At 33.4% G+C, this 21,176-nt stretch overlaps 1 protein-coding gene across 24 annotated transcripts in view; it reads right to left on the bottom strand.

The window, feature by feature from the left end:
- Lrrfip2 (LRR binding FLII interacting protein 2) overlaps window positions 1–21,176 on the bottom strand; it is an 89,676-nt gene that overhangs the window by 34,784 nt on the left and 33,716 nt on the right. For 7 of the 24 annotated variants that reach the window (XM_076843498.2, XM_076843486.2, XM_076843549.2 and 4 more), the window contains 12 exons: window positions 20,830–20,886; window positions 20,689–20,733; window positions 16,650–16,718; window positions 13,927–13,968; window positions 12,087–12,152; window positions 10,200–10,274; window positions 8,800–8,847; window positions 8,675–8,719; window positions 7,801–7,848; window positions 7,311–7,367; window positions 5,006–5,083; window positions 2,961–3,050 (listed from right to left, as the gene is read on the bottom strand). The exons of 4 other annotated variants lie outside the window; for them this stretch is intronic. In XM_076843498.2, coding sequence (XP_076699613.1) covers window positions 2,961–3,050; window positions 5,006–5,083; window positions 7,311–7,367; window positions 7,801–7,848; window positions 8,675–8,719; window positions 8,800–8,847; window positions 10,200–10,274; window positions 12,087–12,152; window positions 13,927–13,968; window positions 16,650–16,718; window positions 20,689–20,733; window positions 20,830–20,886 — 720 coding nt within the window. The remainder of the gene's footprint in view (window positions 1–2,960; window positions 3,051–5,005; window positions 5,084–7,310; window positions 7,368–7,800; window positions 7,849–8,674; window positions 8,720–8,799; window positions 8,848–10,199; window positions 10,275–12,086; window positions 12,153–13,926; window positions 13,969–16,649; window positions 16,719–20,688; window positions 20,734–20,829; window positions 20,887–21,176) is intronic. 13 more of the 24 variants (XM_076843535.2, XM_076843521.2, XM_076843578.2 and 10 more) reach the window with 11 other exon arrangements.

Consider the following 21,176-nt stretch of genomic DNA (forward strand, 5'->3'; position numbering starts at 1 on the left):
TTAAGGTATAAAACTATAATCTACAAAGGTATTCATAGTGTAATTTGTTAAATGTAGTCAGTAGATCAGAATCCTCTGTTTAGTGTGTGTGTGTGTGTGTGTATAAAACCTGTTTATATATATTTAAATATGTATATTTACATATACAGATTAAGTATCCCTTCTTTGAAATGTTTAAGTGTTAAGATTTTGGATTTTTTCAGATTTTAGAATATTGGTATATACATATTGAGATATGTTGGGCACGGGATCCAATCTGAATATGAAATTCACTTATTGTTCATGTACACCTTATATACATAGACTGAAGATGATTCTACACTTTATTTTTAGTGTGCCAGAGTACTGACTGTGACCTCTCACAAAGTCAAGAGTGGGATTCTTCATTTGTGACACTATTTTGGTTCCCCAAAAATGTCAGTTTATGGAGAATTTCCGATTTCTGGTTTTTTGGATTAGAGTTGCTCAACCTGTACTGGCTTGTTATTGCTATTCAAATATTGTTTGAAAAAAGAAAAAACAAAATGGAAGATCTGATTCCCCAGCCAAAGAAGGGAAGAAAACAATCATTTTTAATAAGTTCCTAAAGCAAAAATGGCTGACAATTACAATCAGAAGTGGATTTAATTATCAGCAATCATCAAAATTTTAGTTAGCACACTTACATTATTTTCCTTTATTCCAGTTAAACCTTTAGAACAAAAATGAAGCCAATAAAGAAAAAAAAAATGACATAGAGCTAAGGTGACCATAAATAGTATACAGACTTGCAGAATCAGGACCTGACTGTCAACACCTCTTAGCTCAGAAGTTATAAAACTATTAGCTATAAAAACATATTTGGTACACACAATGGAGCAGTCAGAAAGTATCTTCTAGGGGCTGGGGCCATGGCTCAGCGGTAGAGCGCTCGCCTAGCATGTTCGAGGCCCTAGGTTCGATCTTCAGCACCACATAAAAATAAATAAAGTAAAGGTATTGTGTCCATCTATAACTAAAAAAAAAAAGAGAGAGAGAAATAAATATTTTAAAAAGTATCTTCTAAAAATTTGAATTTATTGTCAGCATTTTAAAATCAGAATATTTCACAGTGAAATTGCAGATTTCCAACTTATCTTTAAAAATGGGTGAGGGGCCTACCAATATCAAGTCAGCCTTTTATTTGTCTACAATGAAGTGAATCACAGCACGCTCTGTGAAATAAATACTATTAGGAAAAATTACTTGCTCTAGATGGAGAAACAGCAAATGTTTTAGGCTTTTCCAAGACACAAAATTAAAAATATCACATAAGTCCTTATATAGTCATTAATAAAAGCCAGTGAATTGAAGGCTGTAAAATAACAAGATTTGCAAGCTCTACTCTAAGACATTTTTTTTTCTTTCATTAGAGTTACATGTAATTGGTAGAGATAGGGAGAGATTTAAATAACTGTCAACTTTTTCATTTCTATGTAATTACTAAGTAAATTTCCAAGAAATAAATGTAAGAAGGACATAACCATTAACTCAGACACCCTAAATTGAAGAATGACAGAAACAAAATCTGTATGAGAACAAGTATACAAAATAAATGTAACTGTCCATATCTAGGGGGGGAAAAGAGGCTACTAAGCAAATTAATATTTCAGAATGACTTGGGAGGTAATCATCTAATTTTATATGTAGAGAGAGTCCTTGATTCAACCCACAGCAAGCTGATACTATTGCATAGGCAGATTTGAAAGCCAATAATCAGGAATATTTAAAAGGCCACACTTGAAATTATTTTCTAGGATTAAAATAGTTCAGAGATTGCTATTTGAAATAATCCCTGAATTTCTAATTATAATTAGACATTAGAAAACTAATGTCTAACTTTTCTAGAAGGAAATGCTGCCATTCATCCCCTCCAAAGTGCTTGACAATCAGGACAGCACTGGTCAGTGGACAAAACAACACTAATACAAGCAACAAAGGTCAAATGTCACAAAGATGAGATCAGCAGATAGATCCTAATCTGATGGTTAGAGCTCCTTTAATAAGACAAATGACCCAAGTTATCTCTGCTGGACAATCTTTCCTTAATTCAGTTCCTAATGAATGTGAAAACAATGGATAGACACATTTCTTCAAAACAACACTATAATCTACATGTTTAAAATCTATTCAGATTCATGGGGCTGGGGATATAGTTTAATTGGTAAAGTGCTTCCTCACATGCACAAGGCCCTGGATTCAACCCTAGCACCATGGGGGGGGGGGGGGAGATCTATTCAGATTCTTCCCAGTTGTTATCAACTAATGACATTTTACTAAGTAGTATACTTTCTTATTCATCTTTTAAGTCTACTTATCACTTTATAGATTCAGCAAAGCCAAAAGGGGAAATTTAAAAAAATTTTTTTTACATTGAGATAGTCACAAAGTTGCCCAGGGTGGCACTGAATTTTCAATCGTCCTGCCTTAGCCTCCCAAGTCTCTAGGATTACAGGCACGTGCCAATACTTCAAAAAGGGGGAAAATTTGTAAGATCAATCAGGAATATCTGGATATAGGGTAAGAATTGGATGGCATTAAGGAATTGCTTTTTTATTTCATTAGGTATGATAATGGTATAGTAGATCTGAAAAGATTTTGAATTAATGGAAAATGACAAAATGTGTAGAATTTGCTCTAAAATAATTCAGAAAAAAAAAGTAAAAACAGTAAAAAACAGATGAGACAAATTGGCAAAATAGTGATAATTGCCTGAAGCTCCTGATGGGTTCTATGAGCAAAAATAATCACAGGAAAAATAATTTTTTCAAAAGGACATAATAATAAATACAGTCCAAAACAAATAGCTATAGTTTATGTTAGTAGATTCAAATAAATATTACCTAGGCAGTAAATTAAAGTTCCTAATTTTTAAAAAGTTACCATATTAACTGTTAGTCACAAGTGTAAGACAGAATCATTGTGACATGCGATACACTCACACTGGTCGTATCTGGGATACTGATGTTATCAACCTCAGAGACAACACTTCCCCTACGATTGGAGCGACTAAAATAATCAGCAGCAGAAACCTTCAGTCAGAAAAAAAATGAGATGCTTTAAAAGTTAAGAAAAGAGAGAAGAAAAAGATAAAAACATTAGCCAATAAGGAGAAAGTTTGTTTAAATTTTGGTGTGTGATAAAATGCCATGAATTGAAATAATTTCACAATTAATACTCAAAAAAGTAAAAAGAAAAGAGAAGGGGTTCCTAAGTGGAATCACAGTTCCCTAAAATAAACTATTTTATTCATTTTAACTTGAATTCTATACTATAGATTGTTTACTGCCTGAGGGCAAGAAAATGTATGCTTAAGACATCTGTTACCATCAACAGGGGGTCTCTAGAACACTACTGAAAGCCTTTACTGTATTTCACAAAATTTATAATTCATTATAATACTCACTCTGTTGAGTACATACATGCTGAATACTAAAGTATTTTCAAGGTGCTTACCAAAAATTTGACTCAATTTCCACAATACTCTTTTTCATATTCCCCACACCAAGGATTATAGGACAAAATAATGAAGGAAGGGAATCACACTGGTCTTTTTTGGGTTCCTCAAATTCACCAAGTTCTTTCCCATATAAATCCTCAGCACTGGCCTAGAAAGTTCTTCTCCCAGCCCACTGAGCAGCTGACTTGTCCAATTTCAGGTGTCAGCTCAGAAGTCACTTCCTCGAGAGCTTTCTCTTACCACTCCATCCAAAGGACTACTCACATACAAACACACACTTGTATGTTCCCTATCATATTGCCTGCTTTTTCTCTTTATAGTCACTATAATTTCTTTTCTTTTTGTTCCTTTCTTAACAGCTTATTTCCTAATTTTTTTTTCACTAGCACATAAACTCCAATCATGTCAGAGGCTGACAACATTATCTGTAGAACTTAACACACTGCCTCAAATTCAAGATACTCCATTAACACTGAATTAATAATTTTTAACCTTGATCAGCTATTTCTTACCTCAGCTGATCATTTACCTTGCTTTAAAACTATTCTCCTTAAAGGAATTCAGAAGCCCAATCACAGAGACAAAACAGGCTTAACGGTATAAAGTTTTGCTAAGGATTAATACAATTAAGCAATGCTATTTTTATTCAAAACAATAGCATACTTGGACTTACATGTAGTAATTATCGGCATCTACTATTCAGAATCTTGATAGGTATTTTCCACCTTGTCATTCATTTAATCCATATTAAGCCTGACTACAAAGATAGCCATTAACATCTCCATTGTAAATATTAAAAAACTGCTATCAGCACAACTATTAAGTGCATATGAGACCAAGCATCATTACATCAAAGCCCCTGCCCTTTCCACTCCATTGCCTTCTGAGGTGCTTTCAGATGTTTCGGTTTCTTCTTTCTCCTTTAGCTGTATGCATGAGCATTAATTAGTTGGCTAAGGTATCACAACTACTTTAATTAGGTAAATCAGATTTTGGCAACAAGTCTCAAAAACATTTGGTGTTCCCTTTCTTTATGAAAACTTTGGATTTATAATCTTTCACATAACGTACTTGCATTAAATGCCCTTGGTTTTTTTCTAAAGAAATCACAGCTTCCTAGGGCTCTTTATTCTAGCTCCAAGCTAACACACATCCTCAACAATGTAATTTCCAAATCAGTTCCTTAAATATCACAAAAATGTCATTAATTCTATAAATTTCCCTGCTTCATAAAATAACCTTCAACTATATCATTTGTATTCTAAAACAGATATCTGTTGCCTCTACAATTAATAATTAGTTGAATGTGTCAGACAAGAATTTTTAAAATTTGTGGTATTGGTAACTTTAAAAAGGTCTATTCATAGTCTCAAGAGCACACATTATTTGGCAAATTATTCATACAAACTAAATTTAAGGAAAATGTTCTTTCTGTCAAATGCAAATTTTACCAATAGATTTCATGTGATCACACCCTGTTGTCATTTTAATATTCATCATATTTGTTTGCATGCAAACCATGCTCACCACACTCTCCCTTTGCCCATGACTGGCACCATCAGAAGATAGAGAAGATACAATGCTCGCGGTGTCATCGTTGACCAACTATAGATATGAAATGCAGATAATGAAAAAAAGATTGAGTTTCACTACAGGTCTTACCTGATTGTAAGCATGACAGGGAAGGTTTGAGAAGCATACAAACACTCCATATAATTGGCACAATCTGTTGTGTGTCATTAAATAGAAAAGCTATTGCAAAGCGTAATGAACTATCATTAAAAATCAAAAGCTATTTCCAAAAAGCATAAAAAATAAAGTAGAATTTTACACTGAAATTAAACAAACTGGAAGACATGAGTAAAAGCCAAAACTAGCTAGGGATTTCATGCTTTTTAAACCTCCAGATCCTTTGGGGTCCTGTCACGGAGCCAATAAATATATTCAATGTTTTAGTTTGAGAAAGGGGAAAAAAAATTTCAACATTCAATAATATGTATCAAAGACAGAATTTCCTACCTGCAAGGACACTGAAGTGATGAATCGTTTTTCCTTTTATTCATCCCTATGTAATTTGTAGAGATCTAATATTACCCTACATGGATGGGGCAATCTTCTTCCTGCTTCCCCATTCTGACATCACTAAGAAACCTTTCTGGCATCACAAAGTAACTCTGAATCCAAGTTGCAAATGAAACAGGATATAGCCAGCTCACAAGGGCAAGGTCCTACACTTGACTGAAACTACATTACCAAGTTCTATTTGCAAGGTGCCACCAGTCCTGGAACATTAAAAAAATGTTACCAGGCCCAAAAATTGACAAGCAGAATTTTATTACTAAATGGGTTAAAAATAAACTTCCTCCTTATGTGAAAAGTCTTTATATCCTTAAACATCTGTATATAATTTTTTATAAATATAAGAATGGCGTTTTTGAGAACTGCCACTTGGACATGGCAGAAATGAACCAAAGATAATTTTAAAAGAAAGCCCACAGAGCTCATCTATTCCATTCCACAAAGTAAATCTTTGATGATAATAAACTGATTAAATAATTTCCCCAGTTTTGACATTATTGAGAATAATAAGGTAGATTCTAAAGTCATCATTTACCTTTGGGAATGTGAATGAATATAGCCTTTTATTGACGATATGGTAATATGCATCATAATTAAAAGCATATACTCTTTAATCCTATTATTTCATGATGTGCAGATTACCTTGAAGATCCATTCATAGAAGTACTTAATAATATAAATGGATAAATGTATATTTATAGATAGCACATTTATTTACATGTATTATATAAAGTGTACACAGCACAATTATTTACATGTTCTATATACAGTGTACACAGAAGTCCACAATACACATAGATAAGTATGTATATAGTTCATTATAAAAGTGTTATAGGAACAAAAATCTGACAACCTTAATTGCCTATGAATAGGGAATGATTTTTAAAATGTATACCTATGCATTAATGGAATAAAACTGCCATTAAAAATAATATGCTAATATGAAACTGTCTCTAAGAGGCATTAAGTGAAACAAGTAAGGGACATGGCTTACTTGTTAAAAAAATTTAATGTCAAAAAAGAGTGAAATAAATCTCTATGTTCTGATATAGAAAGATACTTTAGAGAAAACGTCAAGGAGCAGTATGTAGTATATAGGAATCTATTTGTGTTCAAAATAAAAAGCACTCATGTGTGCAGAAAATACCCTGAAAGGTATTATAAAAACAGAGGCTCCTTTTGGGTATTGGAAATGGGGAAGAAAGGACCTGGGGAATTTTACTTCAGACTTTCCTTAACTGATATTATTTTTGTAAAGTTTGATATTCCACAAAGATTAGGTAACTAGATTTATTCCAGTTTTATTTTCCATAAATATATGAAAAATTATATAAATATAAATATAAATATATATATATTTGTTTGTTGGCTTGTTTTATTTCTTTTCCTTCCCCTCTACTTACAAAAGTGCTGGTGAGCAAGTGAAATGGCACAAGACAGAAGTTCAGATAGAAATGAAAAACAAAAGGTAGCCAACCAAACACTGAATTATCCCCACTTAGAAGATAAGAAGTTTCACAGAAATGAGAAATACACAATCTTAAAATTTTCTTAATGACCATGATTCAAGACTCACTTGAGAAATTATGTGCTAAGGAGAAATTAGTGCTTCATTTTGTGCAGTGAGGGAGCATCATAATCCATGCTCAAAGCAGTGAAACACACCACATTCTTAATATTCCAAACTGTGAATGCAGGTTAACAAAACAACCAAAAGTTTCTATAAAACATGCAAAGAAACTAGACAGCTCACCACAGGACTGCTTCGGGCTGAACTTGTTCTTGATGAGTAAGAACTATATTCAGATGGCTATAAAGTTTCCAAGAAGAAAGGTTTTATAATAATGATCAGGTCCTATTTCTGCTGAGAATACATTAATGGCCCTAGACCTAACTTGACCCTGATCCCCAAGGCAAAAGGTAACTATTACTCTCTGGTCTGAAACAAACAGCCCATAGAAAGAGAGAGAGGAGAGAAAGGGGATGCCCTGAGAAGTGCTGCTCAGAACTTCAGGAAGAATTAATGAGCAAGAAAAGAGGTTTCCCTACTTATTTCCCTCATATTTCAAGTCATGACTGCTAACAGGCACCTTCTCATAGCGTGGGTGAGAGTCACGACTGGCTAACTGAGTGATCACAGCTTGTTAAGTAATTACAGGTCAGATTGAGTGACTTTTTCTTTGTAAGTCAATAGTACCCTCCTACATCTCCCTGCTCTTCACGACTTCCCCATTTAGACTTACAGTTCGAGAACTATAAGGGTTATATAATCCACCATCGTAGAATGATGCCTAAAGAACAAAAGAAATACCATTTATCCATTGTACATCAAAGTTATTTTGAAAATGTCTTAACTTTTTTTTTTTGAGTACTCAGTTCCCAAAAAAGTTTTAAAAAATGACATAAGGGTATAACTTTCCCAAGTAAAGACTTTAAAGGCTACCAAAACATTCATTGATATACACACAACAATCTCATGATAACTTTAAATTTGTACTTCATTAAAAAAAAACACTGACTTTAGCATTTTCTTTCATCATCATGTAATAAAACTAGAAGAACCAATATTTAGTTATTTATTCTCTAAAGAGGAAATAGAGCAGAAAAGGGAAATGAAGTACAGAGAACATTTTGCCCACTATCACAATAAAATTCAGTTTTCCCAGTCCACTAGCATAGGCCATGACACAACAAACCACAGCTTAAAAGTCACCAACCAACAATTCACATATTACAGAGAGCTACTGCTTTTGTTTTTCTAGCCAGCTTGCTTTATCAGATCCTAGATTAATATGGCAAAGGTTGTAGCTGTTCAAACTAAAATATGACATCCCTTGCATAGGCAGCCATCTCATACTGTGAGTACATGGAACCCATGCAAATCTATCAGTAGGAAATGGATTCTAAAAAAGACTACCAACTATCAGCAGTACCTACTTCTGTGAAGGGAATAAACTACAGTTTTGTACTTTAAACTCACGCAGCACATTATGCAGTACACATGTCATTAAAGCCATGTATTCTTGACTATTTTGGAGGAAGGCTATCAAGCCACAGAGTTAGCCCATGCCAGCTGCCCCACCAGCACTGCACACACTGGAATAAGAAAATACCAACCAGGCTGGCACTTCTCAGCAGACCAGAATTTGCAGTAGGGGAGGCCTATGAAAAACGTGCATTATTAAACCCAAAGAAAAGCTACTGGTAACTTGCAGGTAACACACTCCCCCAATAGTACTAACCCTGTGACTCTTAGATGTTGCCAGAGGGTCACTGCATAGGGAAGAAGACTGTTGAGAAAGAAAGACAAAATAGATAAACAAAAACAAAAACTGGTCCCACCATTATGAAAGCAAAAGACTTCAGTTTATGATTTTATACTCCATAATTCATTAGCGATTCCTGAGTGGTTAGGGTAGTTTAGGAACACATGAAGTAAAAAAACTTTAGTCATTAGAGATCTTCTTGAACACCACTGTAAACGATAAGAAAGAAAAACACTTGGACCAGTCTTTTATAAATGTGTCTATGTCCTTTAAACACTATTGTTAGGATATAAGATAGGAATCTAAGGAACCATTGAGAAACAGAGAGCACTGCAAGCGGTAACCACATCCGGTCATTAGCAGCTCCTATGATATTTTCAGTGATTTCATAACAAGACTCCTAATGGGCTTAGGCTGTTTTGCAAGGAGCAGATAAATGAGTTTTGAGTTATCACTACACACATTCTTTTTCAAATACATTAGAGAACCTATATTTAAAAACATGCTGTGGACAAAGTGCCTTTGCCTTAGTTTAATCAGCTAAAATTATACCAGTCACAATGAATCCATGCACTACAAGGGCACAATATTTTTTTTTAAAGGAACTAAATCTCTCTTTTCTGATGTCATCTGAGGATACAAGTTCTCAGTTCTTTTCACCAAAACCAATGAGACGTAAAAAACAAGAGTACTGAAGTTTTGTGTGCAGGTTTATAAATTATTCTTTTTCCAGTACTGACTTGCATACACTAAGCAAGCTCTCTACCACTGAACTAGACCCTCAGCCCTGAATTATTTTCAATGTACTGTGTGTCATATTTAACATGTTTCAAATGTGTGATCTGTTAAATACATTGGGAAAAAAAAAGATTCTAACACTGGAAACCAAATTACATTCTTCTCATTTCGTGTAATTTATTCTTTCACATGCAAACTTTACTAAAAGGGCACCCATTGTGAAGCATATTGATGCCTACAACTTATTTTGAAATGCTTCAAAAAATAAGATGAATCAATGGATGGATACAGGAATGGAGAAATAAATAATTATGTGATAAAGGAAATATAATAAATTTTATAATCTAAGTGACAGGTATGGGATGTTTACTATATAATTCTTTGAACTTTTTGTACATTTAAAATTTTCACTTAAAAATGTTTTTTGGCGGGGGGAAATGGAACTGATTTATAAACAGGGTGATTCAATAATCCCCACTGTTTGAAAGCACACTCACATGGACTACATGAAGTCAGTTACCAAAAATGGGTTCAAACACAGTCATTCCCAGATTAGTTACAACTAGTCAAAATGCAAATGAGGAATTAGAAAGTTAAAAGTGGATAAAACACAAGAAGCCAAAAAACTTTAGACAGACCCGAGTGTAGTAAGCAGAGGTGGGTTTGCTATGTCTAAGACTGCTATAGTTTCTCTGATCAAAGTAGAGGCCACTCTGAAAAAAGCAAAATGAAAAACATTTTTCTTAGACTAAATGCTGTTGACCAAACAACACACAAAGGCAAAACCTGACATTGCCAACTTCCTTCTCCAAAACAATGTCTTTAAAGCATTGGATCATGCTAAAAAAAGTCAAAGCAATAATTATTTCAAGTCTCTCAAAAGAGATTGGTATTAGGGCTGGGGTTGTGGCTCAGTGGTAGAGCATTTGCCCAGCATGTATAGGCATTGGGTTCAATTCTCAGCACTGCATACAAATAAATGAATAAAATAAAGGTCCATCAACATGTAAAAAAATATATAAAAAAAGAGATTGGTATTAAAACATAACTATTTTCAAACTAAGTCATCACTAATTTTTTTTGAGAGAGAGAGAATTTTTTTAATATTTATTTTTTAGTTTTCGGCGGACATAACATCTTTGTTTGTATGTGATGCTGAGGATTGAACCCAGGCCACACGTATGCCAGGCAAGCGCGCTACCGCTTGAGCCACATCCCCAGCCCCATTACTAATTTTTATTACTTTAAAAAACAAGAACTACCTCCGAAAAAAATGAAATAAAAATAAGCGATTTATTCTCATGTCATACTTAAGAATGTCCTTGAAAACCTAGGACAACTGAATGATTACCACTTTTATAATCCATTTGGCAAAGCCACAGAAATGATTAAAGAGTTATTTGGTTCCAAACTTTTCCTCATCCCATTATTTGTCAAAATAAATTGATCAAATTAAATTATAAGAAAGAGAGTGCAATATGGTTTGGCCTAAAACATCAATGGCAAATTCATTTTTAATACACTATACAATAGTTGTATACAACACAGTTACTTGAGAACAGAAATCATCTATAAAATTTCCTCTAGTCATCTTTTTTACTCAAGGTTAAGAAAATATATGCAATCTCTGACTTAAACGACTTCCCTCTCTACTGTTGACACTGCAATCAGGGATATCCCTACTCTCACCCAAACCCTACCCCTCCTGCCCAGTCTTTCCTGCACCACTCCCAACTCACACCCCCAAGGAAGTGCCACCGCTCACCTCTCCCCAGAGCTCCCAATACCCCACCATCCAAGGCCTCTCTTAAATTTCTCATCCATTACATTCTCATTCCCACTAGACAAAGCCAGCCACCCACCTCCCCATGGTAACCCTAAAATAGCAGGGAGCTTGGTAACTGCTTCTTTTTCCAGTACTACATCAGCAAAACAGGAAAAAGGCATTCCTAGTGTCTCAGGTGGGCATTCTGAAGATGATTCCCCACTAAACTAGATATCTAGCAAAGGTGGCTAGCATGGAAAAAAAGGTAGTTTGCAGCTTAGTTACATTACAGGTTAAGAAGTTTTCTGTGAACTAGGGAAACTGTCATTACATACTTTATTGTTTCCACCAGAAAATGCATTCCAAGTTTCAAAACAAAACAAATTTTCATAATGAAACCTACCATAATTCCATAATCAAATCAATTATAAGTTCTAAAATAAGGATGAAAAACCTCACTATTCTTGAGGTATACTTCAAAAGATAATTCATAAATGAAAACACCTCACTTATTAGCTTCTTGTGATACCTTACTAACCTAATTCTAGCCCCAAAGGTTGGCATATGCTAATCTGATATTAAATCTTACAAGTAAAAACAAAATCACTTCAAAAGTTTCTGATAAATCATCTTTCAGCATATTTTCAAGTTCCAATTATGCCTTAAGGGCACATCAAAACAAAACCAAAAACACCAAAGCAGTCATAATTCTTACTTAAAGTAATCAGTAAATTATGATATGTGACACAACAGAACTAACCAGTGGGTCTTTATGAAAATGAGAAGATCGCTTCTTCGTTCCATAAGAGTGACTGTAAGAATGATTCTGGAAGTAAATATTTTAAGTTAATGTCAATGATCATATAGTCAAGTTTTTTAAACAATTTTTAAAAATTTGTCTTAAAATTATATGAGATACATAGTAGTAGTATTCATGCAATCCATTTCCCATCCATTAATAAATGATTCATTGCACTTGGCATGGCTAAGATACCTGGCCTCTCTACACATCTACATCCACCCTCACTTTCCAGCATCCAGCTTAGTGACTAGTCAGCTATAGAAAACTTGATTAGGGCTTAGAGCTAGTCAGGATGATGGTGGGTACCTTTACCCCACATCTCAATTGAGTCCCTTCATCTTCTTTATAAAAGTATAGATAACAAGACTCAAACTCCTTCTATAGTCCTCTTTCCTAAAGCCAAAAGCAATCCTTTATATAAACCAAATCAAATTGAAAAACAAACAATGTAACATTTCACTGCCCAGGACAATACTCATTAACTCAGTTAGTGGTCCCACAGCATGTACTGCTCAGGAGGAATAAAGCCAAAATGGTACAGATTGCCCAAAGTAGCAGCAGCATTACTAAATGATCACATTATACAAGGATCCTCAGAAATTAAGGCTGTTTTAATATATAACTTCTCCAAGAAGCATAGAGCCAAGTGTAGAGAGGGGAATACTAAGAAGTCTACTGGCAGACAAAGAAATCCAATACAGGGGGCCAGGCACAGTGGTGTATGCCCATAATCCCAGCAACTCAGGAGGCTAAGGCAGGGGATTACAATTTCAAGGTCAGCCTGGGCCAGACTATCTAAAAATAAAATAAACAAAAAAGTCTGGGGATGTAGTTCAGTGGTAGAGCACTCCTGAGTTCAAGTCCCAGTGCCTAAAAAACAATGTATATGTGTGTGTATATATAGAGAGATACATATACATATATAAATGTACATATATAAATATATACATAAAATAAATATATATAAATATATAGGTATGTAAAGTGTGTCTATCTATGAACAGCCAACAACTATACAACTAAAAAATAGCAAATAAAAAATAAAATGAAGATATTGTGTCCAACAACTAAAAAATATATATTAAAAAATTAAAATTAAAAAAAGTCAACAACAGACTGCTCTAGAAAAACTATTTGACATGCACAGCTAGATCCTGAATCAATAATTATAAACCCAGTTTTCTTTTATTATTGAACATGCACCTTTCCTTCTATATATTAGTGTAACTATTTTAAGAGATGTCTAGGTAATCTAGAAACTCGAGCAACCTGCTTACCTAATATTAACCCCAGGAAAACAATCTATAGCTTAACTACTTAACTAATATGACATTACCAAATCAAGCCAAAATGCCTGAACATCATTAATGCCTAAAATATCATCTATCACTACTGGATACTTTCTATTCACCAACCTCATGCCCGCTAGTTTGTGACACATAACATGAAACAGGCCTGGGGAGCAGAATGTGAATCAAACACTGTTAGAAACATGTCCTCCAGGGTAATGAGTGTTATTAAGGGAGTGGTTCACTATTTTAAGAAATAATATTACTACCAATCTTAATCTTGAATAGGGAATCAAAACATTTTTATATATCCTAGAAATTCTAAAGAAAAAAATCACTATTTACATAATAAATTATGCCACCATTACAATAATTTTTGCTTGTTAATCACACATTTTCCCCAGAAAATCATAAGAAAACCATGAAAGTTAGTCATAATCTATGTTTACTAATAATTGGTGTTTATGAAGCAAAACTCCACACTTAACACAAAGTCATGCACTACATACTAATGATGAAAGTCTTGATGATCTATCCTTGAGAGTATCATACTTAATTTCAGGAAAAGATGAAAGAATGGTTGTAGTTCCAAAGTAAAGAACATAAAAAAGAAGGTGGGGGGGAAAGTAACATTTGCAGGTTAAAATCCAGCATTATTTTAAAGACAAAAAAAAAAAAAAAAAATCATCAAATACAAAAGCTATTACATTTGAATTAAAGAATTTTCTTCCCCTTAATCTTTCCTAGTTTAAGTTATTGCTGAACTGTATGTGTAATTACAAATGTATGTTTAAAGATGGGCATAGTGGATCACATTTATAGTCCCAGCTATGCAGGAGGCTCAATAAAGGAATGCTTACGATAAAGGAATGCTTACACCCAGGAGTTCAAGGCCAGCCTGGGCAATAGAGCAAATATCTTAAAATCCCCACGTCTTAAAAACTATCAAAAAGAAACAATTTATTTTTCTTTCAAATATCAAATTCATAATCAGTAATGGTGAGATGATTCAATCTCAGTATATTATAACACAAAACCTAAGGGAGCCTTCAAAAGTAAGGATTACATATCCTGAAGTCAATGATACTTTTAGTTACATGACTATTACTATCACTTCCCACTATTTGAAAAATGGCAAAAGCAGGGAATGAACAGGCAATGAGGCAAGACCAAGCTTACAAAAGAACCACTGCAGCAACAAAATGCAGAGCATTCCCTTGGATCTACTCTAAACACACACCTGATAAACTTCCTTCCTCAAGAAAATGCTAAACAATATGAGAAACTTGGTCATAGCAAAATATGGAATGCACAGAATACAATACAAATGTGACATTAAATATAAATCAAAGAAAATATACAAAATTCATGCTAAAAACCACAAAATCCACAATTAATCTAGGGTCCTTTAAAAAAGTAAGGGTTGAGGAAGTAACTTAATGGTAGAGTGCTTGCCAAACTACACGCAAAACACTGGGTTCAATCCTCAGCACTACACAAAATAAATAAATAAATGTTTAAAAAAAATAAAAACCACAAATATAAAAATAAGATAGTATGTGTGATACCAAATTTCAAATCCAAGAAAATGAAGTAAATAGTAACTACACAAAATGGTGGTTTCCTAACATTTTTTAAGCCTTCTAGCTTACATGTTGAAAGTCATCTTACCCAGCATGTCAATGTATAAAATAAATAACAGCAATGAACAAGTTCTTCAATTATTTTAAACACTAATTGTTTGGTTTAAAAAAAAAAAACCTTTATGACTCTTACATCCATTTAGGATTTTATAGAATGCTAATCAAAAATCTGATCTAAAGTAATGTTTTCCTAATTACAGGTTACAAGCCAGTCATGAAATCAATTTAGTGGTTTCAACTACCATTTTAGAAGATAAAATATTAGAAAGCGTTGAGCACAGTAAAAGTTAACATTATTTTGTAAAACTTTTGTTTCAGTAATATTTTTCATATATTTGTATATTCATATACACACATCCAGGGATCTGCATTATATACTAGATCATGATATAAAAAATATTTCTTATTGTAACGGCCGCAATTCTAAAAAGCTTAAAATATATTAGAAGACCAGACTATACAATCTACTTCTTATATAGCATTAATATAATAGCATGAACAGAACAAAGTCACGCCCTTCGTGCATAATAATTGGTCATTTACAACACAGATGGCAGAAACATCAAAAAATGCAATTCATAAAGTATTAGGTTAGGAGGAACAATTTTACCATTGGTTTCAAATTATTAAAAATGTTATTGCTATATCAAAAAAGACTTGAACAAATTATCTACATGTGTGTGCTTTTTCTTTTATTCTGAAAGTAGCAGAAAAGCAAACAATAAGGAGTGTTATTGTTGCATATGTAACAAAATTTTCTAAAATGCATACAGGTGTGCATTTGGTAAATGATGTATGATGGTAAAATATGACTTCATGGTGAGAGATGTTTCTCAGAAAATAAAGTTCCTTTTCTACAGAAGTTTCATTTACTTTTTTTCCTCAATTAAAATATCTTAAGTTAAAAAGATATACCTTTAGTATAACTAAAATACCTTTAGTTTAAAAAAAAATCCATGGCTCAAAAAACATATTACTCAAGTCACACCTCTAACATATAAATGATTCTATCTCATCAACAAGATAAATTCAGCGAAGAGAAAGGACATATCTTCTTATACTCTGTTGTACCAATTGCATTTTGCATAGGAATAGATTTTAACAAACTGAACTGAAAAATTTATCTGTTTCAATTCTTTCTCCAAAATATAATGCAAAAGTTCGGCTGGTTTTAAAACTGCTCAGTCTATCTGGTAGGGGTATACATCATAACTGCCACCAGAACAACTGGGCAAACGAAAAGAGTTTGGCTTAATAAGTGAAAGTTGCTATTTATGTTGCTTAAAAACAAATGATATATCAAAAGAAGGAAAATTGGGGATATTAAGGGTGCTAGCTAAAACATTTCCAAATTTGCTATTGCAATCTATTTAAAAGAGAAAAAAAAAAAAAAAACCGCTCCAACTTTCAAGAGAAACCTGCCTGAAAATTTTCACATGGAAACAAAATAAAGTAGAGCAAAAGGTTGTAGAAACAAAGTTCAGCAAGTGTCAGTTTTTAATCAGAATGCACCTATTACTCAAACCCCAGGACACTGAAAATCAATGAATGTACAGAACTCTATCACCACACATTTCTGGATTACACACCATGATGTCTCTCCTCTTCGGTGTACAGGTTCTGCTCCAAAGTGTCCCAGTAACATCCTTTGATGGGTTCTTTAGTAATATTAGACAGTATAGCAGTTAATGATAAAAAAATAAATTATAAGGATATTTTAAAAACTAAATTCATTGAAATTATATCAAGGCTATTAACATATAAATAGAAACTAAAAGTAAAAATCTTTACCCACGAGAAATGGCAATTATTCCTCCCAGTGTAATTCAAGATCATATCATTTTCTAATTTTAGATCTTTACCTTATTGCCCTCTAGTATTTCAATACACAAACCAATAACCAAGCATTTCTACCCCATCTTCAATACTGGAACTGAACTCAAGGATACTTAACACTTAACTATATCTCCAGCCCTTTTAATTTTTAATTTGGAAACAAGGACTAAGTTGTAGAAGCTGGCTTCAAACTTGTGATCCAGCTGCCTCAGTCTCCTGAGTTGCTGAGATTACAGGCATGCACCACTGAGCTGATCATAACCAAGCATTTTTAAGATTAATTTTAAGGCAGTTTTTAATATTCCACCCTGTTAATGATCTCATCATTACACATAACTAATAGATACAGATTATCTCAATAATAAATTGAGGTTTTGATTTATTCTCCCTCCCCTAACTCTACCATTCACAGTCTTGAACTAATTTTGCTTTTTTTAAAATACTAAATCTATAACATTAACACCAACATTTCCAGCTCAAATAGCTTCTGGCAAGTCACCTTTCAAAAGGGTAATATCTGCGAGGTAACTGAACAAAAGGATAAAATCATAAATGCAGCTGCCTCACATCCAGATCCCATTAAGGTTCTCACACCAAATATGAGGTTCAAAAAAGTATTAGACCTCCTAATACATAGCTTGTAAGTAAAATTTTTTTAAAAAAATAAGGGGAAGAGGGCTAGAGTTGTGGCTCAGTGGCAGAGTGCTTGCCTCGCACATGTGCAGCACTGGGTTCGATCCTCAGCACCACATAAAAATAAATAAATAAAGATATTGTGTTCATCTACAACTAAAAAAAAATATCTAAAAAAATTATATGGTAAAGCAGAAGAAAATTTTGGCCATCATTTATTACATTTATTTACACAGAGGACAAAAGTTCTCTAACATATTCAGCTTAGCAGATAGTTATTTTAAAAAGCAAATAACCAGAGACTGAAGGTGTAGCTCAGTGGTAGAATGTATGTTTAACATGTTCAATCCACACCCAGCACCCTGTCCCCGCAAAAGGCAAACAATCTTACGAAAACTTAGAACTTCCAATATTATCTAGTTAAAACAGGAAAAAACTCAATTGTATTTCTTTTAAACAATGTAACGAGTGAGCATTCTGACTTATTTCTGGAAATGTCCACATATCTCCAGTGTGTTTAATGTATACACTTAGAGATAACAGAGTACCATAGTCTCCTCTAGGGTGTAAAACTTCTATTACTCTTCAAGTTCACACATTGATTTTTTTTTTAAATATGTCAAGAGCTTTGTAATGTTTTGAACAACCAATAAAAGAAAAATTTTAAAAAATTTTAAAAATTTTAAAAATAAATAAATATTGAGAACTTTATCCCATAATAACAGATTTTCATTAATCATTATGGTGGAGGGAAAAACTGACCCAGAACAATGGCACACCTATAATCCTAGCAATTCTGTAGGTTGAGGCAGGCACAAGTTTGAGGCCAGCCTTAACAATTTAGCAAGAACCTTAGTAACTCATTAAGACCCTGTCTCAAAATTAAAAATAATAAGGGTTGTGGGTGTCACTCAGTGGTAAAGCACTTCAGGGTTTAATCCTTAGTACCACAAAAACTGGTGAGTTAAAATTATCCTTACATTTGTTTATTAATACAATTTACACACACACACAAAATCAACTTCATTAGTCTACAGACACTCTAGGAAAATACCACCCTAGAAGCTTAATGGTAGATTTCTTTTTTGTTTATTTGTTATTTGTTTATTTAAGTCAAACTTGGTAGATTTTGCCATTTAAGTTAAACTAACATAATCAAGTTTCCCTAATGTCATACAAATTTACAAAGAAATTTGATACCAAATATGTGAAAATTCACACTATGAACATAATAGAAAACAAAGTAAAAAGTCATACATTAAAAACAAGGAGTGGGGACTGGGGATGTGGCTCAAGCGGTAGTGCGCTCGCCTGGCATGCGTGCGGCCCAGGTTTGATCCTCAGCACCACATACAAACAAAGATGTTGTGTCCGCCAATAACTAAAAAATAAATATTAAAAAAATTCTCTCTCTCTTAAAAACAAGGAGTGGGGGCTTAGGTTGCGGCTCAGCGGTAGAGCACTCGCCTAGCATGCGTAAGGCACTGGGTTCGATCCTCAGCACCACACAAAAAGAAAATAAAGATGTTGTGTCCATATACAACTAAAAATACCTACATTTTAAAAAGGGGGGGATTATTTTCATAGCCCCTGACATTCAACTTTGAAGCGTTTGTTAACTCACTACATGATTCTTTTCAAAGTATTTTTAAAAAAAGTATCTCCAGAGGAAAGCATTAAGAAAGCATTTTCTTTCTGAAAAACAATCCACTTTTTTTTGGACTATGGATTGAACCCAGCGGCACTCTACCACTGAGCCACATTCCCAGCCCTATTTTGTATTTTATTTAGAGACAGGGCCTAATTGAGTTGCTTAGCACCTCACTAAGTTGCTATGGCTGGCTTTGAACTTGAGATTCTCCTACCTTAGCCTCCCAAGCCGCTGGGATTACAGGCATGCACCACCACACCCAGCCTTGAAAAACCACATTAAGCCACTGATTATCTTGGACTTTCTTGAAGATTTGTTAATATTCTTAAAATTCTAAAAAATTTGTAACTAACCAAAATATTCATGATTCAAAAATTAGTCTATGCACTTACTCTAAAAAGAAAAAGATTACATTCATAAACAAAAACAACCAGCATGATAAACTATTTATGAATACAAAGATGTCAATAACTAACATGTCAGAACACACTTATCATTATTACATATTATAAAAAATAGGAAGAAAAATTAAGAGTTGGGGGAAAATAATGAGAAAAAATCATTTTACTAATGAAAAATCTATATGTAAAAAAATATATTATATATGGCATTATCACTGTAAAAATTAAAAGCATTGCTTTACTATAAAGCATAATTCCCTAAGAAAAGAGAGATGAGTGTTTAAGCACAATATGCAAGTATGTAAGGAGCAAATTCTCATTTCCTTTGATTTTTAATAACTTATGCTAAAACACCAGAACATTCTATAAACTATTGATCAAAATGTCAAAGCATAATTCCTATACATAAGAAAAGCAAAGAATTTTTTAAATCAACAGCTCAAATTTTCCATGTAATAAAATTGTAATTAGCCACCCAAGCCTCAAAGCTACTTCCCATTTAATAAACTGTCACTTTTTAAAATATGAAAGTAGGCCATGTGCAGTGGCACATGCCTGAAATCTCGCAGTTGGGGAGGCTGAGGCAGGAGGATTATGAGTTCAAAGCCAGCCTCATCAAAAAGTGAGGGGCTAAGCAACTCTTTGAGACCCTGTCTCTAAATAAAATATAAATTAGGGCTGGGATATGGCTCAGTGGTCGAGTGCCCCTGGATTCAACCCCCAATACAGAAAAAAAAAAAGAAAAAAGAAAATATGAAAGTAGGAGAAATCTAAAAGTCAGACCCAAACAGATATTATTCTATAAAATCAATCTTATTATTTTGTGATAATTTTCTGAAATCAAAGGGCCTTCTATAGAAAAATAGAATAGATATATTAATAGACGAAAATATTCAAGATTTTAAAAATGATTTACTTATAGCAATAATTTGAGAGAAAGCATCTTTTTTTTCCAGTGAGATAACTTTGACAATATTTCCACTTTAAAAAAAAAAGGAAAAAGAATATATGAACACTATCTGATTGTTTATATAATCACTGATTCTGAAGCAAGCTCACATATAAAAGCTTTGCTACTATGGTATGTAAACAACTTAAAATACCAACCCTGTGACTGCCAGGACTTCGGAAGGACAATGTATCCTCAACTCCCTGATAAAAATAAAAATAAACAGTACAAATTTGTGAGTGACTACATAAAATTAATGAAGAAAAGCATTAGGGGCAAGTTTATATGTTATTACAAACCAGATAAGAACGGTGATGACTGGACCGGTGCGAATACCTGGCCCTTTCGGAATCTTCCTGGGAAAGGAGAAAGTACATGGAAGGTTATTCACTGAACAGACCAGTGTTTATCAGAAAAATGGAGCAAAAATCAGTAAATTAACAGTACAACATCTTAGCGCAGGCAGGTTTGGACAACTTCACTTTAAAAGCTGAGTTTGTGGCAATTGCATGCTTTGGTTAGAAAGCAGAAATAATGTTGGCAATTTTTATCATATGTATGTACAACTAACCACATGTAAGATACTATCTACATCTGACCAAAAGAGCTCAAAACACCAAGATAAATATACACAGTTATACTTAAC

The sequence above is a fragment of the Callospermophilus lateralis genome, chromosome 1, assembly GCF_048772815.1.
Source record: "Callospermophilus lateralis isolate mCalLat2 chromosome 1, mCalLat2.hap1, whole genome shotgun sequence".
NCBI lineage: Eukaryota > Metazoa > Chordata > Mammalia > Rodentia > Sciuridae > Callospermophilus > Callospermophilus lateralis.